We start from the raw sequence: 26214 nt of genomic DNA, 5'->3' as shown, positions 1-26214 counted from the left end.
TTATCGGATTATTAAGTGCACGTAAACACACTCGCTGTCATTGTGCCTAGTAGATAGACAGGTAGTGTGTAAACCTGCAGAAAGTTTTCGAGATATAGAGGCTTTAAAAAGTGAGAGTGGTCTTAGTGAGTGGTCTCAACAACAATTTCCAAGTCCACCCTACTTCAAGACTGAGACAAGACTGAGTCAAAATCATGTTCAGACCGAGACACGATCGAGAGCGTTTATTTACAGATAAGTTCAACACTAGTAGCTTTTTTTTTCTAGATTTAATGAAGTAAATAAACTGCTAAACTTACTAAACTAGCTAGCTCGTTTGCTCTAACGAGGCTCCAGTGTTAGCCTTTTTAATCCAGGGTGGAGCTACAGCCTGTGGTAGAAAACAAGCTGGCGGTGTCTTACATTATCACAGCTATCCTGCTTCGTTTACCTCACTTTTACACATCCTTGACAGTCTTGAACATTAGAAAAGTGGAGCTGGCTCTGCGGCAGTAAAGGAACATGACAGATGCCGGCTGTACACGGACTGCAATTCCCATGAGTCTGTGCTCAGGGAGGTAAGCATGTGATGGAAAATAAGAATTTAAACCGAAGATCCTCTCTGTTTAAGCCATAGTTCTTTAAAAACGATACGACTTCAAAAGAAATGCACTATATGGACGAAATTATTGGGACACAACCCTTAATCATGGAATACAGGTGTTTTATCAAGTCTCATTGCCACAGGTGTATAAAATCAAGCACCTAGCCACGCAGCCTGCCTTTACACACGTTTGTGACAGAATGGGTTTCTGTGGCCGAGCAGCTGCATGCAAGCCTTGCATCACCAAGCACAATGCCAACCGTCATATGGAGTGGTGTAAAGCGCCACCACTGGACTCTGCAGCGGTGGAAACGCATTCTGTGGAGTGACGAATCAGCTTCTCTATCTGTCAGTCTGATGGACGAGTCTGGGTTTGGCGAATGCCAGGAGAACGTTACCTGCCTGACTGCACTGTGCCAACTGTAGAGTTTGGTGGAGGAGGGATGATGATATGGGGCTGTTTTTCAGGTGTTGGTCTAGAACACTCAGTTCCAGTGAAGGGAAATCTTAATGCTTCAGCACCAAGACATTTTGGACAACTGTACAATTTCAACTTTGTGGGAACAGTTTGGGGAAGAACCTTTCCTGTTCCAGCATGACTGAGCCCCAGAGCACAAAGCAGCTCCATAAAGGCCCGACTGGGTGAGTTTGGTGTGGAAGAACTTGACTGGCCCTCACAGAGCCCTGACCTCAACCCCATTCAACACCTATAGGATGAACTAGAACGGAGATTGTGAGCCAGACCCTCTCGTCCAACATCAGTGTCTGACCTCACAAATGCTCTTCTGGATGAACGAGCAAAAATCACAGACACTCTCCAAAATCTTGTGGAAGCTTCCCAGAAGAGTAGAAGCTGTTACAGCTGCACAGGGGGACCAACTCCATGTTACTGCCTATGGATTTAAAATGGGATTCATAAAAACTCCTGTGGGTGTGATGTGTAGGTGTCCCAATACTTTTGTCCATATAGTGTATTTATGGTTGAATTTAACAACCTAAAGAAATCAGAACACACTGTTAAAAAGCAAAGTTTGGATGTATTTAGAGCAAATTATTTGGGGGGTGGGGCAATTTAGCCTCCTCCAGAAATTGGAGAGGACACAACCCCGCCCCCTTGCAATACTTTCACATTTTATACTTGAGTAGCAAGTGCTTTTGTACTTTAACTCAAATTAAGATATACATTTTTTTCAGAATTTCTATTTTTAGTCATATATTTTATAAAGGATGTTTGCACCTTTACTCAAGTACAGGATTTGTGTACTCCGTCTACCACTGGTGTGTAATATCCACACATGCATTTTTAAAAATCTCATATAATTACCTGAATGGATCATATTTTAATATTCAGTGACATTCAAGCACATGTTTGCAAATTCGTAGCACTGTTTAAATCTCTTATGAGCTTCTGGTATCTAAATGCGAAGTAGAAGCTGTGTGTGTGTGTGTGTGTGTGTGTGTGTGTGTGTGTGTGTGTGTGTGTTGCCTTGGAGTTAGAGACAGGAAACCGCAGGAATAGAACGACATAAATCTAATCAAGTTACTATTGTGAATATAAAGCACACACATGCACTTTATTAGTCTAATCATTTTGCTATCAGGCAAAGATTAATGTGTCCTTTTCCGACTCTCCCTCTTTATTTTGGTATTTTAAACAAACAGTCAAGTTGCAGAGACTGATAGAAGTAAAATATTTAAATTTAACTCTGTTTGTTTCTCTTGTTGAAACAAAGCCTTGCTTTATTGTGCCAGGCTGACGAGTCCAGCCAAGAGAGCACTGATGAACAAATCAGTCCTATGCTGGCCAGGCAGCCCAATCAATCACCCGTCAAGCAGACAGATGAATCAATAGCAAATCAGGCAAGACGGGCAGAAATCCATTTTGGATGAGCACAGGCTTTTTTTTTACTTTTCTTTTTTACTTCCAGCCTTTGCTTTTTCTCTCTTTCTCGTTTGTAGTTGCTGTTTTTCGCTGCGCTCGTTATCTGCAGTTTTCCATATTGATGATGTCAGCGCTTTTGGAGCAATTAGGAAAGTTGAAGTGGTAGAGTTTGGTTTGTTTTGATTGGGTGTGATAGCACTGACAGGCTTGTTCCTGCTGTTACTTTACATTAATGGCTAGTCCAGTTAGGTTGACCATTAGGTTTAGTTGGATTATTGTGAAGTTTGGAAACTCCTCAGTTGTTTTAATGATAATTAAAAATAACCAAGTTGTCTGCAAATCGCTGCTGTCGGTAGAAAACCTCAAATCACCAAAACAGTAACTTTATAGGAGAAGGAAACAAACCTACTTTACTTTTAATGTAAGTCAATGGAACCAGAATTCTGTCCGAGTCATTTTGGGTCATTTCTTTTGCTCAGTTGTTCATGAAATTTACACACAATGTAAAGAACAACAGGTATTTTCAAATTATGTCAAAAACTGAAAAAAGACAAAAATGGAGATATGAGGTTTTCTTCTTCCAGCAGCAAAATGGATATGATGCAGGCAGACGTGTGTAAAGTGTTTTAAATGTGCAGTGCTGTCCAACGTTATTGGCATTTATAGCAGAGCTTCAGTGGGTGCCAGTATTACATGTTGTAGCTGTAGCTAGTTTATTTAGTTAATATATTGTCGCTAACAAGCATTTAATTTTAGATCAGTGACCAAATATGAGTGATAAACTGAAACAGAACTGATAACTGGGCTAGAAACTCACAGGAGCAGAGTGCAGCAGTGCAAGCTAACCCAGAAAAGTGGCATCACCTTAGCTGGTGGCCTATATCAATAGCAGGTCAGCCAGCTTTTAACACAGTACAGCGCAGTGTAAATCATTGCAGTGTAAATCAGCACAGGATATCACTGTGTAAGTTGGCAGTACACACTGACACAGGATAAATCTGCACAGTGTAAATCAGCATAGATTTGCACAGCATATCAGCACCGTATAAACCGGTTCAGTAAATCAGCACAATATTTAAGCACAGTGTAAATTAGACCAGTTTAAATCAGCACAGTGTAAATTAGACCAGTTTAAATCAGCACAGTGTAAATTAGACCAGTTTAAATCAGTACAGTATGTAAGCACAGTGTAAATTAGACCAGTTTGAATTAGACCAGTTTACACCAGCACAATATATAAACACAGTGTAAACCAGCACAGTATATAAGCACAGTGTAAATTAGACCAGTGTAAATCAGCACAGTATATAAGCACAGTGTAAATTAGACCAGTTTAAATTAGACCAGTTCAAAGCAGCACAGTATATTGTAACGCTCAACAAGCACAGAAAGACACTCTTAAATACGAAAAGATCTTAAATACGAAAGTTGATTTAATGAAAGAACAGAGTCAGGGCAAATCCAAAAACAGTATCCAAAAACAGGCAAAAGTCAAAAAACCAGAAGATACAAAAACACAGGCAACCAGAGCAAAAGGGCAAATCCAAAAGACTAACAATGGAAAACCAGGCAATGGGTTCAGTACACAGGTCATGTAATCAGAAGAGAAGCGCTCAGTAAACCAGTAGAGTGGCAATACCTCGCAAAGAGGAGAACAAACCAGGATCCTTTTAGAGTCCAAGGCAAACGGATACAGGTGTGTTGAATTAGTAGTCGGGTGACTGAGAACGAGGCAGAGGCCTGTGATTGGTGGAAGGGGTGACGTCATGAGGATTGGGGTTCTGGGAAATGGAGTCCTGGAGCATGTTAGACAAGGGAGGAGAACCCGGAAGCGGTGTAAATTAGACCAATTAAAATCAGCACAGTATATAAGCACAGTGTAAATTAGACCAGTTTGAATCAGCACAGTGTAAATTAGACCAGTTTGAATCAGCACAGTGTAAATTAGATCAGTATAAATTAGACCAGTTTAAATCAGCACAGTGTAAATTAGATCAGTATAAATTAGACCAGTTTAAATCAGCACAGTGTAAATTAGACCAGTTTAAATCAGCACAGTGTAAATCAGACCTGTATAAATCAACACAGTATATAAGCACAGTGTAAATTAAACCAGTTTAAATTAGACCAGTTTAAATCATCACAGTGTAAATTAGATCAGTATAAATTAGACCAGTTTAAATCAGCACAGTGTAAATTAGATCAGTATATATTAGACCAGTTTAAATCAGCACAGTGTAAATTAGACCAGTGTAAATCAGCACAGTGTTAAGCACAGTGTAAATTAGACCAGTTTGAATCAGCACAGTGTAAATCAGACCAGTGTAAATCAGCACAGTATTAAGCACAGTGTAAATTAGACCAGAGTGAATTAGACCTGTATAAATCAGCACAGTATATAAGCACAGTGTAAATTAAACCAGCTTAAATTAGACCAGTTTAAATCAGCACAGTGTAAATTAGATCAGTATAAGCACAGTATATAAGCACAGTGTAAATTAAACCAGCTTAAATTAGACCAGTTTAAATCAGCACAGTGTAAATTAGATCAGTATAAGCACAGTATATAAGCACAGTGTAAATGAAACCAGTGTAAAATTAAACCAGTTTAAATGAGCACAGTGTAAATTAGGTCAGTATAAATTAGACCAGTTTAAATCAGCACAGTGTAAATTAGACCAGTTTAAATCAGCACAGTATATAAACACAGTGTAAATTAGACCAGTTTAAATCTGCACAGTATATAAGCACAGTGTAAATTAGACCAGTTTAAATCAGCACAGTGTAAATTAGACCAGATTAAATCTGCACAGTATATAAGCACAGTGTAAATTAGACCAGTTTAAATCAGCACAGTGTAAATTAGACCAGATTAAATCTGCACAGTATATAAGCACAGTGTAAATTAGACCAGTTTAAATCAGCACAGTGTAAATTAGACCAGATTAAATCTGCACAGTATATCAGCACAGTGTAAATCAAAACAACGTCCTTTAGCACAGTAAATCATTACAGTGGAGTACCCTTGTATGTGAGTGGACATTGTGAGTGAACTCTGCTGTTCTCTCCTGTTAGCATTGAATGGACCTTGTAGTGATAAAACAAGTTCGTGTGAGTTTGTGAGGGTAGGTGTAAGTGTGAAAGAGAGTGGATGAGAGGGATATTGTGTGTGTGTGTATGTGTGTGTGTGTGTGTGTGTGTGTGTGTGTGTGAGACTGAGTGAATGAGAGACACAGACTGTGTGTAGCAGAGAGAGAGTGATGACACAGTGTCTACAGAGATGAAACGCAGCGCTCCACACTTCGGTAAATCAGAGCTGGATCAATGGTGCGAGGGGCCGTGTCTTACTCACACCAACCTCAGCCTGCACCATCAGTCCACCATACAGAGAGAGGGAGAACGAGCGAGAAGCTTCCAGAAAGAAGGAGGGAAAGATGGAGTGAGGGAGGGAGAGAAGGAGGGAGAGGGAATGCGATGTGTATTGATCATCACTGTAGACTGTATGAAAAAGTTGGTTGGCCCTCACCAGCAGCGCGGCGGGAAACACACTGCTTTATTTTTATTTATAAAACACTCTCCGGCCGTATGCCAGCATATATTACTTCAGTGATGTTTATAAATAATGGTAATTATCAGATTATTATTTTACAGAACTGGGAAAATCTGCCTTTAGTTACAGAGCACCAGCCAGCTGGAACTCTATTTATTTGTTTATTTATTCATATTCATATTCTTATTCTTTTTTCAGTTATGATTAATTTTTTATTATTTCAGTCATTTTAATGAATTTTACTTTCCTTTTTTATCTTGTCCTCCTTTTGTTTTATTTATCTTCTTTTGATTTGATTAGCGTTTTAAAATTTTTTTATATTTTCTACAGTTTTTTATGTATTTTATTATTAATGTTTCAGTTCTTATTTTACTTGCCTGGTCGGAGTCGTTTTTATTATTAAATCTACTTTTATTATTTATGTTCTTACACATCATCAGTCCCTTTTCCCTGTAACAACTCGGCAACACTGTAAATGAGGGTCACTCTCAATGTTCTCAGAGGTTAAATAAAGGTTGATCGATTGATAGATTGATCTGATGCCCGAGCTCAGCTTCAAACAGGAAGTGGACAGATAAAGCTTTATTTATTGCTTTATTATCCAAAAGTTTGGAATCACTGTCTTAAGTAGTACAAGGTCAATGTAAATCCAGAAAAACAAATAAAACAATTACATAATATGATAATAGCGCTCTACAAGTGTTGTTTATGTACGTGTGTGTGTTCTTGTATTGCTATACTTGTGAGGACCCCATGTCCTCACTATAATAGGACTACATGAATGTGTTGTTTTCACCACAATTACTTTTTTTATTTGAAAACTAAAGAAAAATGGCCTTTTGGATACTGAGGTTAACGTTAGGGTTAGGTGCAGTATTATTTAGCTACGGTAACACAAAAATCAATGGAAACTTGTGGACGTCCTCAAATGTATAGTAAGACAAACGTGTGTGTGTGTGTGTGTGTGTGTGTTTGGTGTCCTATGGAAAGCATTGTTGTGCCCCACCCTCTTAGAGAACTCTTTGTCATGCTGACATTATTCTGTGTGTGTGTGTGTGTGTGTGTGTGTGTGTGTGTGTGTGTGTGTGTGATTGATGCGCTCCCTGGAGGGCATGTCTTACTATAAGTGTTTGATTGCTTGTGAATGTGTGCAGATGTGAAGACTCTGCTGTCTAATTAACTCAGCCTCTCGCTTAAGGGCACGTCTGACAATAAATGGGCCGCTTTTACAATAGTGTGTGTGTGTGGCAAAGCATACTATGCATATATATGTATGTGTGTGTGTACATACACACAGTGCAGCTTGAAAGTTTGTGAACCTTTTAGCATTATGCAAATGTTCACATAAATGTGCCCTAAAATTAGGTCAGATCTTCATTTAGATTGTAACAATAGATTAAGAGAACCCCGTAAAACAAATAACACAAGAAATTATATTACAAAACCAGAAAGATGTTACCTTAGCTAGTAGCCAGGTGGTCTTTCTTGTGTGAAGGCATGTCTGAGGTCCTGCCACAACATTTCTACTAGATTAAGGTCTGGACTTTGACTCTGCCATTCCAAAATGCCCAAAAACCTTAATACTGCCACCGCCATGTTTCACAGTTGGGATGAGGTTCTTATGCTGGAATGTAGTTTTGCCCTACTTTTCTCATTTAAGCCATAACAAATATATATATTTAGCCACTGTAAGAGAGACCTGCAGATTCTTGGATGTTACCCTGGAGCTCTTTGTGATCTCCCTGAATATTGTAGGCTGTACTCTTGAAGTCATTGTTGTTGGATGACCACTCCAGTGAGGGGTAATAATTTGTACATTATCAACTTGACAGTGGATCAGTGAAGTGCGAACTCTTCAGAAATAGTTTTGGATCCTCTTCCAGCCTAATGAGCATTGACAGATGTTTTTCAGAGGTCCTTAGAAATCTCATATGAGCGAGACACGGCGTAGATTAACAGACGTGTGTGATAAAGACCAGACTTTGATGGTGAAGACTCAGTTTGATGTTTTTTAAATGGGGTGTGGGGTAAGATCAGCCACACTTCAATCCGTCCATCCGATAGTTTGAACCTCTTGACCCTAATTATCCCCACTGGTCATTCCAGAGGTTTAGATACTTTTGCCAACAAAGATATTTCATCTTGGATCACTTTGTTCAATAAATGGATGCAACTATATATATATATTTTTTTTTATTGAGTTCTCTTTATCTATTGTTGTAACCCTCTATTGCACGACGTTGCCTCTAGGCAACAAACCCATTTTCCTCACTTTACACTAGCGTTCTACATATTTAATGACAATGACAGGGTTAATAAAAAAGGGAAGAGTAAGTCAATAAAAAGCATGTATTTGGTCATACTGTCTCTTAGTGGACACTTTGAAACCTCTTTTTTAACATCCAGTATCATTTTTTGTTGTGAGAATTTGCAGATGTTTGTTTGTTGCCTAGAAGCAACACTGTAGGGCAGGGAATGGATTTAGCCAGTCACAAGCCAGATCTCACCATTTCAGGGATCACAGCTCTATATTGTTTCTTCCCATTGTTGCACAATGTTGCCTCAGGGCAACATACCCCAAAAGGACCCCTCTATTAGACACTCCTACCTTGTCAGTCCACCTTGTAGATGTAAAGTCAGAGACGATAGCTCATCTGCTGCTGCACAGTTTGTGTTGGTCATCCTCTAGTCCTTCATCAGTGGTCACAGGACGCTGCCCACAAGACGCTGTTGGCTGGATATTTTTGGTTGCTTGGTTCTCAGTCCAACCTCAGGTGTTTAAAAACTCCAGTAGCACTGCTGTGTCTGATCCACTTGTACCAGCACAACACACACTAACACACCACGACTACCTCAGTGTTACTGCAGTGCTGAGAATGATCCACCACCCAAATAGTACCTGCTCTGTGGTGGTCCTATGGGGGTCCTGACCACTGAAGAACAGGGTGAAATGGGTTAAAATGTATGTGTTTATGACCCCTTGCATAATGCATAATTTGAATTTCTGCATAAATGTGACCTAAAATACGATCAACTTCAATTTAAGTCATAACAGTAGATAAAGAGAAACCAATAAAACAAATAACACAACGATTATATGGTTTTTCATCAATTTATTGTTATATCTATTATATAAATGTATTTTATATTGTCGCTGTCCAAAGAAAAACAAGTATCTCCAATAAAGATATTAACTTATCATCAGTTTTTTATTTTATTATAGTAATTTTAGAGCATTTCTATTGGTCCATTCATCGTGAAATTTTCACACACCGTAAAGGAGCAGCTGTTGTGTTTAGATCATGTAGAAAAATAAAAATAGACAAAAATGAAGATGCATGGTTTTCTTTAGACAACGTCAAAATATATGTATATGTATGTATATATCTATTATGTACATATTTATCATTTTAGATTTACTTCAGTAATTGTAGTTAAACAAGACTTCACTGACTGACATGATGGTCAGTTCTCCTTTGTCACACTTCTTAAACTCAAACAGCAGAAACTCAGCGATGTTAAATAACCGATGTTGTAGCCCTGGAGGTGGGGAGTCCGTATCCTCCGATTTCTATTATTGTCCTTAGTTCTTTTCTTAAAGAAGTCTTTTTTCGGATATTCAAACAGGAGTTTTAGTATGAGGATCAATTTGACATGTTTTCTGTTATCTTAATCATGATGGTGTTTTGTGTTCAGATTCACCGGTTCAGCCTGTGTTGTTGTAAATAGTTAAACAGGGGTGAGTCATAGTGCGTCCCAGTGGCACTGCTGTCTAAGGCTTTACTTAGAATTGTGAGTCAGTGGGTTTATTGGTGTGTTATTGGCAGAACATACCAAATACTGATAAAACCAAATCAGTAAAGGAAACGTCAAAATTTGCCGATGTGTTTGTGTGTGTGCATATCTATTCTGTTTCTGTGTGTGTGTGTGTGAGGTTTGTTGGTATACCTATCCTTATTCTGCTCCAGCACCACTGTGTGACTACTTTATGCAGTAAGCCACAAACTACAGAACTACTGTCTGCAGCAGAGTCTGCTGTGTTCAGTTTTCTCCTTTGTCTTCAGTTCTTTGCTTCTGCTAAGAACACGACTGATTATAGAGTGTAAACGAACCATAAACACACAGTAAACACAGAGACACAAACAATAGTAGCTTCGTTAACTGTGTGTAAGAGCTGCATGAGTCTTTTTTTAATCTCCTGTGTGTGTCTGTGGTTCTTTGTGTGTTTGTTTGTGTATGTTTATGTCTGTGTGTGTGAGTATATGTTTGTGCCCCCACACACAGTTTTTACCCTTTGTGTGGTGTTGATGTGTTTGTTACTCAGTGGTCTGGTGGACCCACCACATGATTGTTTTTTTAGCAGCTGTAGCCAGTCAGCAGCCTGCTCATGTTGTCCACCCTCACACGCACACACACACACTAACACAAAGCAGGCCATGTAGGAGGAGAGCAGAGTGAAGGACACAGCACCTCCACACATGAGGTTCACCCAACACCACATGTGTAATATAAATGTGTGGGGGGTGAACAGAGTGAAGATACTGAAAATGGGTTATTTTATATGTTCTTCACACAAAATGAGCAAAGGCCAAGAATCTGAGGTTGGAATACTAATAAATGACATAATTTTTATTTTTGTAAACATTGAAAATGGGTCCCACAGACCCCCCAACACCACACAAGGGTTAATAATCTCCTCTGTTTTCTTTCTTTTGCAGATGGAGAACGAAGCAGAACTTGGACTACTGCTTCTTGATGATGTACGCTCAGTCCAAAGGAACTTACTATGTGCAGGTAAGCCATCATCTGCATGCTCAAATGACTTACTCATAACTACAGCATGTAAACTTTGGGTTTTGCCACAATATGAGTCGATTTAAATTTGCAGGGCAGCTATTCAGTGTGTTACGATATTTCAAACTAGGGGTGGTTCGATATGATGATATCATCATCACTGTATCACTATAAACTATCACTGTAAACTATGCCATGATAGTCTTTTCTGAGCATATCATAGACATTGAAGGTTGCTAAAAACACAGACCAACTGACCAACTACATCGTGGTCGTATATGTAGTGAAAATGTCTTCAGATATTGTGATTTTTGCCATATTGTCCGCTCGTATTTCACATGTCTGTATGATACAGCTTGAATTTTTGCTTCTCATTTGCACTTTATAGGAGCAGATTAACTAAAGCATTTACTTACTTGTGGTCTACGTCCAGTTTAGGCTGGAGAGGGTGGCCAATTTAGAAGGTTATCGACTAAGAACTTTCATGCAAATGAATGTAGGTCACAGTTTGTCTTTATTTAGACTCAAAAGATTTTTTACCTCGATGATGTTATATAATAACATACCTAATTATCAAGTATCAGCCTTGCTAAATTGGCATACGTAGTCCATCATAATACAACCCATAATTTCCAAAAAGGTTGGGACGCTGTACAAATTGTAATTAAAAACAGACTGCAATGATGTGCAAATCATTTAAACCATATATTTCATTGAAATTAGTACAAAGACAACATATCAAATGTTAAAAGTGAGCAATGTTATTGTTTTTTGAAAATATGTGCACACTTTGAAAATTTGGGATAGGAGCATGATTTCCACTGTGCTGCATCACCTTTTAACAACACTCTGTAAGTGTTTGGGAACTGAGGTTTTGAAAGTGAAATATTTTCCCATTCTTGCTTGAAAGATGATTCCAGCTGCTCAACAGTTCAGGATCTCCTTTGTCATATTTTTGTTTCTCAATGTGACAAACATTGCCAGATGTTTCAGTGGGGAACATTTAGCTCATTTTGAGTGTAACTCAAAAATACTAGCCAGTACATGACTAGCAAACACTGCTTTGAACAGTTTTTTTCTTATCCTAATGTAACTTTTAGTTTTTAATTTGATTATTAAACTATCCTAATTTAATTTCTAATTTGAGCTTTAATTTAATGAGTTTCTCTTTTAAATTGATTGTGTTAATAATGTTTTAATCATGTTTTAATGTTGTTTTCATTTATGTTTCTTTATTCGCGTTTACTTTATAAACAACTGTATTTTCTGACGGTATTTTCTCATTTGTAAAGCACTTTGAATGACAGCTGTATATAAAAAGGTGCTATATAAAAAAACTTCTTTTTTTATTAAAATACAAAAAGTTATAAACTAAATAACTAAAAGTATAACTTTTTTTGGTAGTGATATTTTTTAATTTTCCACACTGATTTTCAGACTTTGGGACACATTTACTTCAAAACAATGGAGTCTAACTGCTCACCATGTGGCCATGAGGGGCATTGATGCAGCCTCACTTCCAGCTCTAAACTGCAGGGGTGTGACTAAAATAAGGCTCCGCCTACAGACAAAAACTTTGTGTTTTGTCAGTGGCATGAAAACATGGGACAGCATTTTTTTTATTTGTTTTCTATTTAAAAATCAAACTCATGGTAAATCTAAACTTTTCAACTTACATGTTCACTTTAAAAGAAAACAAAAAGATCTTTAATAAATGAAAAATACAAAAAAAAGCAAGTTAAATTTGCACAAGTTGAAATTTAGGGTTTAGGGTTTTGGACAGTCACCTCTCAATAGAAAGTATCCTATAAATGATGATTGTGTGTATATTTAGCTTATTACTATCTCAATTAATACCTTGGGTTAAATGAATTATACAGCCCCAATTCCCATAGACCCATATTTTATTCACAATAGAACACAGGACACATATCAGATGTTGAAAGCGAGACATTTTACCATTTCATGAAAAACATTTAACTCATTTACAACTTCTTGGCAGCAAAAAAGTCGGGACCGGGGCCACAGAAGGCTGGAAAAGTAAGTGGTACTATTAAAAAACTGCAGGAGGAGCAATTTGCAACTAACTCACCTGACAGGCTATAAAAAGAGCATTTTAGAGAGGCAGAGACTCTCAGAAGCAAAGGTGGGCAGAGGTTCACCAATCTGTGAAAAACTGTGTCTAAAATTGTGGAACAATTTTGGAAGACTTTGGAAATCCCACCATCTACAGTACATAGTGTCATCAAAAGATTCAGAGAATCTGGAGAAATCCCTGTACGCAAGGGACAAGGCTGACGGGTCAGTATTGGATGCTTGTGATCTTTGGGCCCTCAGGCGGCACTGCATTAAAAACCACTGCAAATCACTGCATGGGCTCAGAAACACTTCCAGAAATCACACAGTTCACAGTTCGCCGTGCAATCCACAAAGGCAAGTTAAAGCTGTATCATGCAAAGAAGAATCCATATGTCAACACGATCCAGAAACACCACCGTCTTCTCTGGGTCAAAAGGCACAATGTGGTATGGGGTTGCATTGTTACCTATGGTGTGGGCAGCTTACACATCTGGAAAGGCTCTATCAATGCTGAACAGTATATAGAGGTTTTAGAACAACATATGCTCCCATCCAGACAGCGTCTCTTTCAGGGAAGGCCTTGCATATTTTAGCAGGACAATGCTAAACCACAAACTGCATCCATCACCACAGCATGGCTTCACAGAAGAAGAGTCAGAGTGCTGAACTGGCCGGCCTGCTGTCCAGAGCTTCACCAGTAGGAAACATTTGGCGCATCATAAAACAAAAAATCTGGCAAAGAAGGCCCAGAACTGTCGAGCAGCTAGAATCCTACATCAGACAAGAATGGGACAACATTCCTCTCCAGCAGTTGGTCTCCTCACTTCCCAGATGTTTATGGACTGTTGTTAAAAGAAGAGGGGATGCTACACAATGGTAGACACGGCCCTGTCCCAGCTTTTTTGAGATGCGTTTATTTATATTTATTTACATTTTACACAGCTTCCCAACATTTGTAGAATTTGGGTTGTAACATAATCATTGTAAATATCTAAGTTCTGAATAATTAATTGTTTTTTTAAATAGTTTTTTACGGTGGGACTGTAGAGTGGTCAACAGTAAATAACCAGCGTACATTAAAGCGATATTAAGTTCAAATTAAAGGCCCCACATGGGACGAGTGTTTATATGAGAGTCTTCGATGACATTTTGCTTACATTACAGTCTCGGGCTCATCTAAGAATAGTTTGACATTTCCTATTGTAGAAGCAGTAAAAAGGAGTCACTGTATGTTAATCCCAGCTGCGGCGTCACTCACACACAGGCACTCAAACGCACAGCGAGTTATGTGTTGAGGGCTGCAGTAATGACTTCCAGTTTATTTCCAGAGGAAGTCGTGGATCTGGAGAGTCAGATGTTAACCGAAGAGGATTAGCAGAACGTTTTTTTTTACCCGTCTTTGCCTTTATGTGAACTTGCTTTGAGCTGCTCGCATAACAGGCGCCTTGTGTCTTCACTCAGTGATTTGTTGACTTGTGACCGAGGCCGGCTTTTACCGAGAAAGATCTTCAAAGTGAAATGTATTGAAAGAGAACGTAATAAAGCTGGCACTGGGGTTATGTTCTGCGCTCCAGTCTGTCCTAATGCATCGCCTAAAGCAAGCGGTTCAGTCTTTAAAGAGGGAGACCAAACAAACACACACAGAAAAAAAAAACACACATGTAGTCCTTCATACAGGATGAGTGTAAATGTGCACACTGTCAATCTCAGACTCAGTGAAGTAAATTAAAATCGTAAACACTTGCGGCTGCATAGTTTGAACACCCTCGGTCAGATGACGTGATTGTTGGTTTTGTAAGTGAAACACACAGAACTCACTTAAATATGCCATTTTTCTGCTCATTTTAGTGCACAATTTCTCATTTTTGAACATATTTAGAAAAAAAAAAATTATAAAATGTCATAACTTTTGTTCAGGCCACATTTTATGCTTTATATTCCCTTTTTTTTCCCCTAATATGTAAAATTTAGCAGTTAAACAGTAAATGTGCAGAAGTGTGTTCTCTGTACACTCTCAGAAATAAAGGTCCTAAACTGTCACTGGGGCAGTGCCCCTCTTGTCACCGTGGTGGAAGCCTCAAGGGTCCATCTCAGTACCTTTAGTCAGGGAACATAACTGAACCATAATCCACTGAAATGATATGTTCTAAGCTGTACTGACTCCACACACCCCGTCTCGTCTCCAGGCTTTTATTTTACTGTTCTGTTTTAAAACATTCGGTTATGAAAAGGTACAAATACGAACTTTTCACCTGGGAAAACTTATTTAAGGTTCACAATCAGACCTTAAAACCTCTGATGTAGCTTTGAGGAAACATTTACACTGTTTGTACCTTGATGAACAAAACATGTACCTGAACAGAACCTTTATTTCTGACAGTGTAGTGTAACTTATTTTCATGTTATTTGACCAGAGGCGCCCAAATTTTTGCATACAGTTGTAGACTTTGCTGTTTCAGTTTTCAGTCAGTCTTTTCAGTAATGTAAAAATTATGATTTGGTTATAGATACTTGTATGAAATGTAAATATGCTAGTTCTGTGCTAATAGGTTCTAACCAATTTGCAGGCAGTCGTATAAAATATGCATGTATATTATGTGTATATATGTGTATACAAATCTAAAATGTCTAAGAAAACTGTAGCATCAAAAATGAAGATGAATTCTATAATTACTGGTGACACTTTATTTTGAGTCGTCATTTTAGATGGAACACTCAGCAGACTCTCAGTAACATAGCAAAAACATATGAGGGTTAGGATTAGGGCCAGGGTGAGGGTTAGGACTAGGTTTTGGGTTGAGGATAAGGTAAGGGTTAGGATTAGGGCCAGGGTGAGGATTAGGATTAGGTTTTGGGTTGTGGTTAAGGTTATGGTTAGGATAAGGGCCAGGGTGAGGGTTAGGACTAGGTTTTGGGTTGAGGATAAGGTTAGGGTTAGGATTAGGGCCAGGGTGAGGGTTAGGACTAGGTTTTGGGTTGAGGATAAGGTTAGGGTTAGGATTAGGGCCAGTAATGGTCTAACCTTTTGCGTAATGGAAGTAACATATTAATAACACATCTACTTAATGTAAGTAATGTATCAACAGAACATCTACAAGATATTTACTTCAGTGTATTCAGATGCTTCACTACTGCTACTTCACTGATATGTTATTGATATGTTACTGATACTCTGTTAAGAGTTTATTAATCATCTACAAAGGACCACTCCAAATAAAGTGTTACCCAAATCACTGTCTAGAATGGCTCGTATGTAAAAAGTGGTGATAAAATTGTGGATCATTTTATTTAACAAAACAAAATTGTAAATTGTAATTGTAATACATTATTGATCATTTCCCAGCACATTTAAACCTTCAGTTTATTGATTACTATATTTAAATCTGCATTGTAAATTATAATGTATGCAGTCATTGTTATAAAATAGCAAAAGTTATTAATATGACGAGTAATTCTGAACGTTTGAACGGTAGCACACGCAGCAAATTCAGAAGAGCACACACTCACACACACGTTGGTCCTGAGCTCTACTGCACTGGCCTGTCGTGGACAGTAGGCAGTTATTCCATAAGTGCCATCTGTTATTCTGTGCACAGTGTCATATCACTCCGTAAGTCAGCGGTTATGAGTCCAGTAAACATATGGCTGATGTTGGGCGATTGCAGCAATGTGTCGGGAACATTCTGCTTTTGTTCTGAATTCATCCTTTCATTCATCCCTCCATCGCTTCATCTCTCTGGCGAGGCGCTGTGAGCGCTTTCCTCTCCCACGCATCTCTTGTTTTATGGCCCCCATTCTTCCAGCACAGTGCAGTGTGTGTCTTTCTCTCAATGGCTGAATTACAACTATTGTTCAGTCATTTAGTCATCAAAAGCGCAGGCTAAGGATGAATATAAAAGAATGTGCTTGACTAGATGAAGATGATTTTTCAAATAACTGAGTCAGATGCTCTTTTCAATAGACTGCATTCTCTTTAACATCTCTCTCTCTCTCTCTCTCTCTCTCTCTATTCCCCTCAGCTAGAGGATGACATTGTCGCTCGGCCGAATTACTTCACCACAATGAAGAACTTCGCCCTGCAGCAGCCTTCGGAGGAGTGGATGATTCTAGAATTTTCCCAGCTTGGCTTCATCGGTGAGTGGGAGCCGAGCTCGCTGAAGCTGCGGTTCTAAACACAGGGTCTCTTATCAAAGGTTCTGCGTGTGAGTGTGTATCCAGTTACTGCAGCTTGTGGCCTGAGTCTCATCTGCAAACACAGCTTTGTCATAAACCACAAAGGCAAGTCTGAGATTATTTAACAGCTTAATGTTCATGATGATGCTTCTTACAGTAGTCACTGGTTTTTACTGGTAACAGTGACTGGCAGCTTTACAGGAGAAGGGAAGAAATCTTCTTAGCTTTCAATGCAAGTTAATGTAAAGAGAGTTATTCCAAGTCATTTTAGAGCATTTTTGTTGGTCCATTTATCATGAAATTTTCAGACAGTGTAAAGTACAACTGCAGTGTTCAGATTATTCAGAAAATAAAAATTAACAAAAGTAGAGACACGTTTTTCTTTGGACAGCCATGTTGTGCTAATCATCTCCCACCTGTTCTCAGCCCTGTTAACATTTTACAGTGATGAGTGAATGTTGTAGTGGATAAAATAACACTGGCTTAATGTTTGATGTTGTTTGTACACATTGTTAAAGTTTTAAAGGTGCACCATTTACTCTCCAGTCCATACAGTTCAAATAGAGAAACTAAGCTGCAAAGACCACCGGTGGTTCCAAAACACACTTCGTCATATTCTTCATAACTTTCATATTTTATAAGCTACATTCTAAAGGTGGGGGTCATATGAGGCTGTAACTGTCTTTTTTCCAGTCAAATAGATGGGTGATGTAATTTTAAACCCTTATAATAAAAGAAGCTGAACTCACAATTTTTTTTTTGTTTGCTGAAATTTGACCCATTTTTCCACAAATCTGGGCTATAAACTATAAACAGATGGCGTCTCTTCAGTGATCTGCTCTGTACAAATTATTTTTATGAAATAATACAGAGCGTCTAAGATTTTTGGCTTTCAGCAGTAAATTGTAAGCATATAGTAATATGTGTATGATCATAAAACACATTTTCTGTTAATTTGAGGGGCCATTCTTTGCCAAAAAAATAAATAAATAGAATAAAAATTTACATTTATTTCATGCAGTTACTGAATAATCTGCCTTATGATTTGGTCACGTAAATTCAGATGGAAAAACCAAAATATACCCTGGAGAATAAGAGGTTAGAGGCACAATAACGAAAAACAGTCTGTTCAATTCTAAGAGGGAAAGAGAAATTGGAAAATGGTCATGTAAGAATGAAATATGACTGCATATAAAGGCCTTTTAAAAGACACAAAGCTGATTAGGCTCATGCTACACTCACTCTGTACAAATATGGCCAGAAAAGAAAGTTAGCAGTGTCCTCCACTCTTACCGTTATCCTTTTGTGCTTAAGGCAAAACCCTTGATAGATTTTCTGTCAAGCGCTTGGCCAGTTGTAACTGTGAACCTAATTCTGAGTGAAAAAGAATCAAGGGCGCTACCCTTTTCACTTAAAGAAGCTCTGCTAGCGTAGCTAACGCGCTAGCCTTGTGTTAATGGGCATTTGAATGTCTGACTTAATTACATGACCTTATTAGTCAGCGTAGAGCTGTACAGTGAGCCAATACCTCCCGGCTCAATAAACCAGTGGATCATTCTAGCATAGCTGCGCTGATGTTTCAGCCACGGGCGAGATAAAGCGCTAACGCTATCTCCACAATGACTCACTCTTATGAAAGGCCTAGCTTTTGAAATGAACTTCTTCTGAAGAAGCAACAGTCAATCCATCGGTTATCAAAGGAGTTTCAGCAGGCCTGAGATCCTAAAGCCTTCAGACTTAACTTTTGAAGTGTGTCCTTCATTAGCAGATGAGCTAATTGATCCATCATGCGTTCTGTCTGATATGAGGGCTAATTATCTTGATGAGAGTAATCAATGCTGGATCTGCAGCCAGTATAAACTGATGGGAAGGGCTGGCTGGGAGCTACTGGAGATTGGATTGGGGACGGCATTGATTGGGAGTTGAGGGAAAACTGAGCTTTGATTCAGTGGAGTGGAAACTATCCGCTAGGCCTGTCAGAGGCTGGGTTAGCTTACAGAGGAAATGGAGACCACATGGGTTTATGTGTGTGTGTGTGTGAGAACAGGCCGAGGGTTTCTAGGTGTTGGTATGTGTTCTGTTTCGGTGTTTGTGCGCTGGTAGTTCGGATCAAACGTTTGACAGCCAAAAAGCTTACAGTATCCCAAAACAAGCAACACCACTTAGCTAGCTTCCCTCCGCTACTCTCCTTGGCCGTCACTCAAGCCTTCCGCTTCCAACTAACCAGCTGACCGTAGTTTCTTCACGTTTGACTGCTCCTCTCCAGTTACAGAGGAGAAAAACAGAAATCCATTTTTGACAGCCTGCAATGACCAAACGAAGATGTAATCTGGTTATTGCTGCCTGATTAAAGTTAAATAAACCTCTCTGACATCGCGGCTAGCCTCGGGAGCCAGAAAAGACAAACCCGAGCCAGTTTGCTTTGGCCCTCTCTTTAAGTAGTTCATGCTTTGACTCTATGGAAATTATTTTGCTTCTAATAGATTCTCATTGGCCTTTGACCCTCCTCAGAGATGAGACTGGGTCTCTGGGTTGGTAAACAGCATGCAGAAGCTGCCTACAGCATTACTGTATCACCACAACTCCTGTTTGTTTGTGCAGTAGCGAGGCAGAGACGCAGTTAAATATTAAGGACTGCTTCTCTGGACACACATAAAACAACGTCTGGAAGTAAATTGCACTGTAAATGCAGATAGACCATTGAAAATCGTTTTAGGAGTTTAGGACCAGGCTTAATAAGCGTCTCGAAAATAACAGGCTTGCAAGCGATTTAGAAAAAAAGAAACATGCAGGTTTCTTATGTTTGAGTAGTAAACAATGGAGAGAAAGCCAATATCTGCTGTATGCTGGAGCCAGAGCTAAAACTAATGATGAATTTCATACAACTTAAAATTGTTTATGCTTATTACAAAGTGAAAAAATACAATGCTGTAAGCCATCATTACATCATTACTTCAGTATTCAGTTGAAAATGCCATGTTTTTGGGCGTGTACTTGGAAATGTACCTTGTAGGCACCAACCACTAACTATGGCCATCTTGTACAGTCCTTAAGTAATTGAACAGTGACAGTTTTCCTTTTTTCCCAGTGCTCTAGCACACTGGATTAGAGATGAAAGGGTGACTATGGCAGTACTCACGCCTTACATAAGCACATGCCTTGGGTGATGTGATCATACATGTGTCAGGCTTGGTTAATGGAGCAGAGCATAGATATACATTCCTAGATGCCGCGTTGTCTGTTGTTCTCTACCTGAGACGATACGTCTGCGTGTCCGCCATGTTGGAGAGGTCAAGATCCACTTGGGAACAAATTCACTTGTACTGAGAGACGAAAAGTCTCAGGATTAAATCAGCCACAACTTCCTTATTACTCAACCGATTTTCACCTAATTTGTTTTGTTATAATCCTCAGACACAGATTAATCCAGGCTGCACGGATCTGCTCTCGGTAGCTTTATTACTTTAATAACTGATCGTGATAATTAGCCGTCTGGACCAGCAGGAAAGTATTCAGTTAAAAAAAGATGTTAAAAACCGAGTTTAGCACGAGAAACATAATCAGACACACATCAGCAAATCCATCAATGTGTGAATCACCTCTAATCTTAATACACATAAAAATAAAATTAACCCCCAAAACACAGCAAGAAGGACGAAGCTAAAGTTGGATTCCTATTCGCCAGCTTCTTGTTCAAGTTTTCCTGTTCCTCCTTAAATGGTACAGCAGTCACTTTCTGGTGCCTGAAGCTGCACCATTTAAGGTGGAACGGGAAAATTTGAACAAGATGCTGGCAAATAAGAAGCCAACTTCAGGGTGCTAACGCTAATCTATTATTTCTCTTGTACTTTAACTTATGTCTAGATTTATTTCTATTTTCAATTTTTCTGCATAGTATATGTAAGTTTATGTGCAACTCTATGTCTTGCTACTGAAACACTGCATTTTCCTTTTGGGATCAGTAAAGTTCTATCTATATATCTGTCTATCTGTCTGTCTGTCTATCTACCTACCTACCTATCTATCTATCTGTCTATCTATCTATCTATCTATCTATCTATCTACACGGATTAAGGAATGCTATAGCTTGCCTAGTTAAAAAGGATTAACCATCATTGTAAATAAACTACTATATACAGTTAAGATCTCCTGAATAGACTATTAAATGAAATAAGCTTAATATAAAACCAGAGGAAAAACAATCACATCAACAGGTTCTCTGTGCCTCATTAACCACACAGCCATATCTACACATAACACCACACAAACAATACGCATCACGTTCCCTCCGTTATATAATCTTATCTCACTGTCTGAGAGCAATATTCCTGAAATATTATAATTTTGGACAGTATCTTTCTTAAACTGCTGCTCTGTAATGGTACTGAATGCAGTCCAGCAGCGATGTTGACCGCCCTAAAATGGCAGGTCCAAACGCGGCATCTAGGTATGTAAATCTATGGAGCAGAAGCATGTGCATGGTACAAAGGAGATTTGGAAATAGGCAAAATAGGCTATACCAGGTGAAAAACAGTCTACAGCAGTGTCCACAAAATAGCCAGGCAAAGAAACAAATAAGGCAAAGAATTTGACTAGAAAAACTGAGTTGAAAGTAATGAAAGGCAAAGCAATTTCATTACCGAGGTGGCGAAGCTAACACATTGCCAAGGTGGCAAGACGGCGCTCAGAGTCAAGGATGCATCCATGTTCGAGACAAACACAAAGAGCTTATACTCGCAAAGTCACAGGTGAATCAAATCAGAATCCAAGTGAACTGGAGCAGATTGCATAGGAAAAAAGAGTAGGAGTGTGGTGAAGGTTAATGGGAAATGAAGTCCGTGGAGCAGGGTTACTCAACCCCTCTGTTCTCTGGCGGTCCTCAGCTCTATACTGAGAGGTAGCCAGTGGTATGTAGTGGGCTGATGATGGCATTTTGACATGAAAATCTATGAAATATCAAATGTTTTCAAATGATAAACAGTATCAGTACAAGGCATGCAACAATGGGGCAGTGAGCATTTTCATCTGTATTTTATTCCTCACCTCTAAAAACAAAATAGACAAAGTTTCAAAGTTTCAGTCGTCCACAAGCAAGATATTTTGTTTAATTTGCCTCCATTGTGCCAAGTATAAAGCAAACTTATATTTGCCTAATCTGTTGATATTTTGTGTTCAATTATACGTTCCTGGGGATTTTCTCCCCAATTTAGTCGTCTCCAATTCCACCTGCTAGTTAGGACTCCCCCAATCACACGATACTATCAGTGCTAGGAGGATGAAGGCAGCACAGGCTTCCTCCGAGACCTGTGAAGCACCACCTCTTTTCTCATTGAGTGATGGGGGAGAAGGGGGGGGGGCATCTTACCCACCCAGAGAGCGAGGCTAATTGTGCTCTCTATGGCTCCCGGCTACGGACGGCTGTAGCTTCACGAGGGATCATGATCTCCTGGTGACAGGGCCAACGCTTAGACGGTTACGCCACTCGGGAGCCACTAATTATACGTTCTTTATTGTCGCATCCATATATTGCTGTGTTGAAAATTTCCCAAAAATTCATTTTTTAAGCCAAAATGTTTCTGCCTGTGGGCCTTCACGCTTTTTATTGATAAATAAGTGGATCTTGAGGTGGAAAGAGTCAAGAACCCCTCCTGTAAAGGAAAGGCCAGCTGTGACAGTGTGGTCATCTCTAAGTACAGGTGTGAACGAGGTCCAGTGTGTCTCAGAGGCGCTTTGTAATCTGATCGTTCAATCAACCTTTGGAGGAGGTCAGAGATGCATATGGCTACATAACGTTCGCTAAGTATCTCTGACAGCAGTGATGAACTGTCTAAACAACTGTCATCCCAGCAGAGATGAAAGCAGCTGATTTGCGTTTCTTTGTTTCCTCCCCAATTTGTTTATACTGTGATTCATGTGACCTGAAATGTTTCGTATATATTACTTATAAAACATTTAAGGACTTGTGGACTCGTGGCATGTTTTTGTCAGACAACAAACAGCGAGATGCTGATGGAGTAGATGTTGGGTGGTTCCTTCTTCCAGTCACCAAATCCACTCTCTTGTGATCAGATCACTTGATACGGATGTCAATATCCAGTGTGAACAGGGCCAGTGAGGTTGAGCCGCAGAATTCGTGCTTTAATTTGAGGATATTTACATCCGTAATAGGTGAATTACACAGTAATTACAACCCTTTTTGTTTACATAGTCCTCCCATCATCAGTGGATGGTGAGTAATTGGACTGTCAGCTGCTCAGTTGTTATTTGGCCATTAGTTTGTTGTTGCTTCATCATAATTTACACTATTTTAGTACTAACAAAAGGTATAGAGTTCTAGATGTAACATGTTGCTGTTGTGACTCAGAATGATGACCAATAAAAGCATAGTAATTATGGAGATCAGGGACAAACAGTGGCCATGTCTCAACCTGAACCCCACTGAAAAGCATTTCACATACTGACCAAACTTCAGTAAATCCCCCAAAACGTTTCTTAAAGGGATCCTATCTTGTGTCTTTCTTGCATTTTACTTCTTTTTCCCCTTAAGGTCCAGTCATGGCGTTTAGTGTGGTTTATGTAGCAAAAACAGTCATAATTCATTTTTACATTATTATCCTTTACACTATTAAAAAGATGGTGTGTAAAGGGTTCTTTAGTACAGAAAATGGTTCTATATAGAACATTCAAAGAACGCTTTGCAGGATTAAAAGGATCTTTGCATCAAGAAAGCGTTCTTCAGATTGATCGAAAAATGTGCATGACTGTACTGTAGATGGACCTTTTTGAAAATGGTTCTATATAGAACCCAAAACTGTTCTTCTGTTGTTGCAGTCTAGACACTGTGACAATAGAAGAACACTTTTTTCCAAAAAGGTTCTATATAGAACCGTCTACAGCACATTCTCCATCACTCTAAACAACGCTTCGATGATGCAAAGATCCCTTTAATCATGGAAAAGGTTCTTTTAGTGTTCATGGTTCTGTATAGAACCATTTTCTTTACTAAAGAACACATGAAGCACCATCTTTTTGATGGTAGCAGAATTGAACAGGCTGTTTAAGTTACTGCACCTTTAAAACTGATATATGTAAATGACCTCTGTGCTGTTTGGCTGCCCTGTATGGGTCATTTCTTTTAGTCCATCCATCATGAAATTTACACACAATGAAAAGAGCAACAGCCGTTTTCAAATTATGTCAAAAATCCATTGTGCTGGTGTTCATTTACTCATGAATGGCACTTTATTTATTAACAGTTCCTCCTGCACTCCTGGATTTTGAAGTTTTTGCACGTATTTGTGCGCAGCCCAATGCACACTTATTCATTTCTTTCTTTCAGCCTTCTTCTCAGTCTGTTCTCTGCTGTAGTCATGGTCCCAGTGCGACATTGAAGCTGAAACATAACACTGATTGATTCCACCCCCCCCACACACACAGACGCGCTTACAAACACCAACTTGCATGTATCTGCATTCACGTCTCTAATTATGTTCTCCTAGGGCCTGGCATGAATGCTAAAATCTCTTCAGCGTTTCTTGTCTCCCTGAGACTAGCTGCAAATCCGCCTGGATGGATCTCTCCTGCCTCCTGCACTGTCACTTAGTGTAGGGGTTAGCATTGCGCGCTTAGCGTCGTGGCTAACGCATCCTCTCCCTGCTGCCAGACACAATCACGCCTCATGCTGCCTGCCTCCGCTAGCTGTTAATTGGAGTGGCAACGGGGTGACAGCCATGACTGAGCTGTTCACACACACACACACACACACACACACACACATACACGCACTCCTGCTTTCCTCAGCCCAGAGGCACATATTCTATCTGCAGAACCGGATTTTATTCCACTGGACTAGGATTAGCTTTGGAGAACTGGCACCATGCATTTATTCCCATGTGGAGAATTTTCAGATTTGGACTGTGTTGCACCCAACACTCAACACCAGCGGTCAAAATCTCTGACCTCACCATGATTTGTTGTGGAATCTATTTATACAATATGGGAAATAATTACAAATAAAATCTTTTTTAAGAAATACATTTGAAAATAGCTCAAAATCTTTCATATTAGTCGTAATATGTAAGTAGATAAGTAGAATCAAACAATACCAACCATACAGTGGAATCAACTCTAGTTTAAAATGAGAGCTTACAGTACTGTGCAAAAGTCAGAGGTCACCCTTTATTTATTTATGTCAGGCCTCCCTCTGGATCTGCCCATTCAGGGAACTCCGACTCCCAGAACTCCTTTGGAGACCATGTGACTGTCTATCCACCAACCACAGCCAATCAGTGTTTCCCTTCGCCTGAGTATTAACTTGTTGCACCTGTCTTGTTTGTCATGTGACTAAGAGGAGTTGGTATTTAAAGCCTGGGCTTTAGTTAGGAGGTATTGCTTCTGTCTCCTGAGCCACCGAGCGTTCCTGAATGGCCTTATTGTGTATTGGACAATGTTTATATTGTGTATTCTTTGGACTCCAACTTTGCCCCTTTTGATCTTGTTTGCCTGCATTGTTATGTATGTCTTTTTGTATTTTTGGGTTGTTTTGTATTTTTGAATCACCTGACAATGAGTTTGGGCTGTGATTTAACCAGTAAAGCCTCTTTTTCTGATTACGTCTGTGAGCGTCCGGCCAGTTCTGTCCTGTTACAATTTAATTGCCAGTCTAAGCAGCCATCAAGCACAAGTTATGCAGCATCCGGGAACATATATTCAACAGAATATTACACAGAATTCCTCAACAACTAAATATAATTTTCATTTTTTTCTGTATTTGTTTTGTCCATTCTTTGCCTTTATTACAGCTTCCATTCTTTTCATTAGACTTGAAAACATTGAGTTTTTTCGCACCTCAAAAGTTCAGTCTTAGAAGTTGGTTGCATTTTCTGTTTCTCATGATGTAAGTAATCTCACACTCAGTCATGCTGAGGTCTGGACTCTGGGGCATTCTGTCCATTGTTCTGAGATCACCTGCAGCTTCTTTGTTTGATTTGCAAACCCACAGCATGGAGTTATCCTTCTGTTTGATTTTTTTTGGACTAGGATTAGCTTTGGAGAACTGGCACCATGCATTTATTCCCATGTGGAGAATTTTCAGATTTGGACTGTGTTGAACCCAACACTCAACACCAGCGGTCACCATGATTTGTTGTGGAA

General features: G+C 39.2%; 1 protein-coding gene across 2 annotated transcripts in view; it reads left to right on the top strand.

Moving 5' to 3' along the window:
• Window positions 1–26214, top strand: part of mgat4b (alpha-1,3-mannosyl-glycoprotein 4-beta-N-acetylglucosaminyltransferase B) — a 232561-nt gene that overhangs the window by 161482 nt on the left and 44865 nt on the right. For both annotated transcript variants that reach the window (XM_036569309.1, XM_036569310.1), the window contains exons 7-8: window positions 10734–10809; window positions 16908–17022. In XM_036569309.1, the coding sequence (XP_036425202.1) occupies window positions 10734–10809; window positions 16908–17022 (191 nt within the window). The remainder of the gene's footprint in view (window positions 1–10733; window positions 10810–16907; window positions 17023–26214) is intronic.

The sequence above is a fragment of the Colossoma macropomum genome, unplaced genomic scaffold, assembly GCF_904425465.1.
Source record: "Colossoma macropomum unplaced genomic scaffold, Colossoma_macropomum, whole genome shotgun sequence".
In the NCBI taxonomy this organism is placed as follows: domain Eukaryota; kingdom Metazoa; phylum Chordata; class Actinopteri; order Characiformes; family Serrasalmidae; genus Colossoma; species Colossoma macropomum.
Note: the sequence above shows the minus strand (reverse complement) of the source record. Positions and strands in the feature narration are given on the sequence as shown.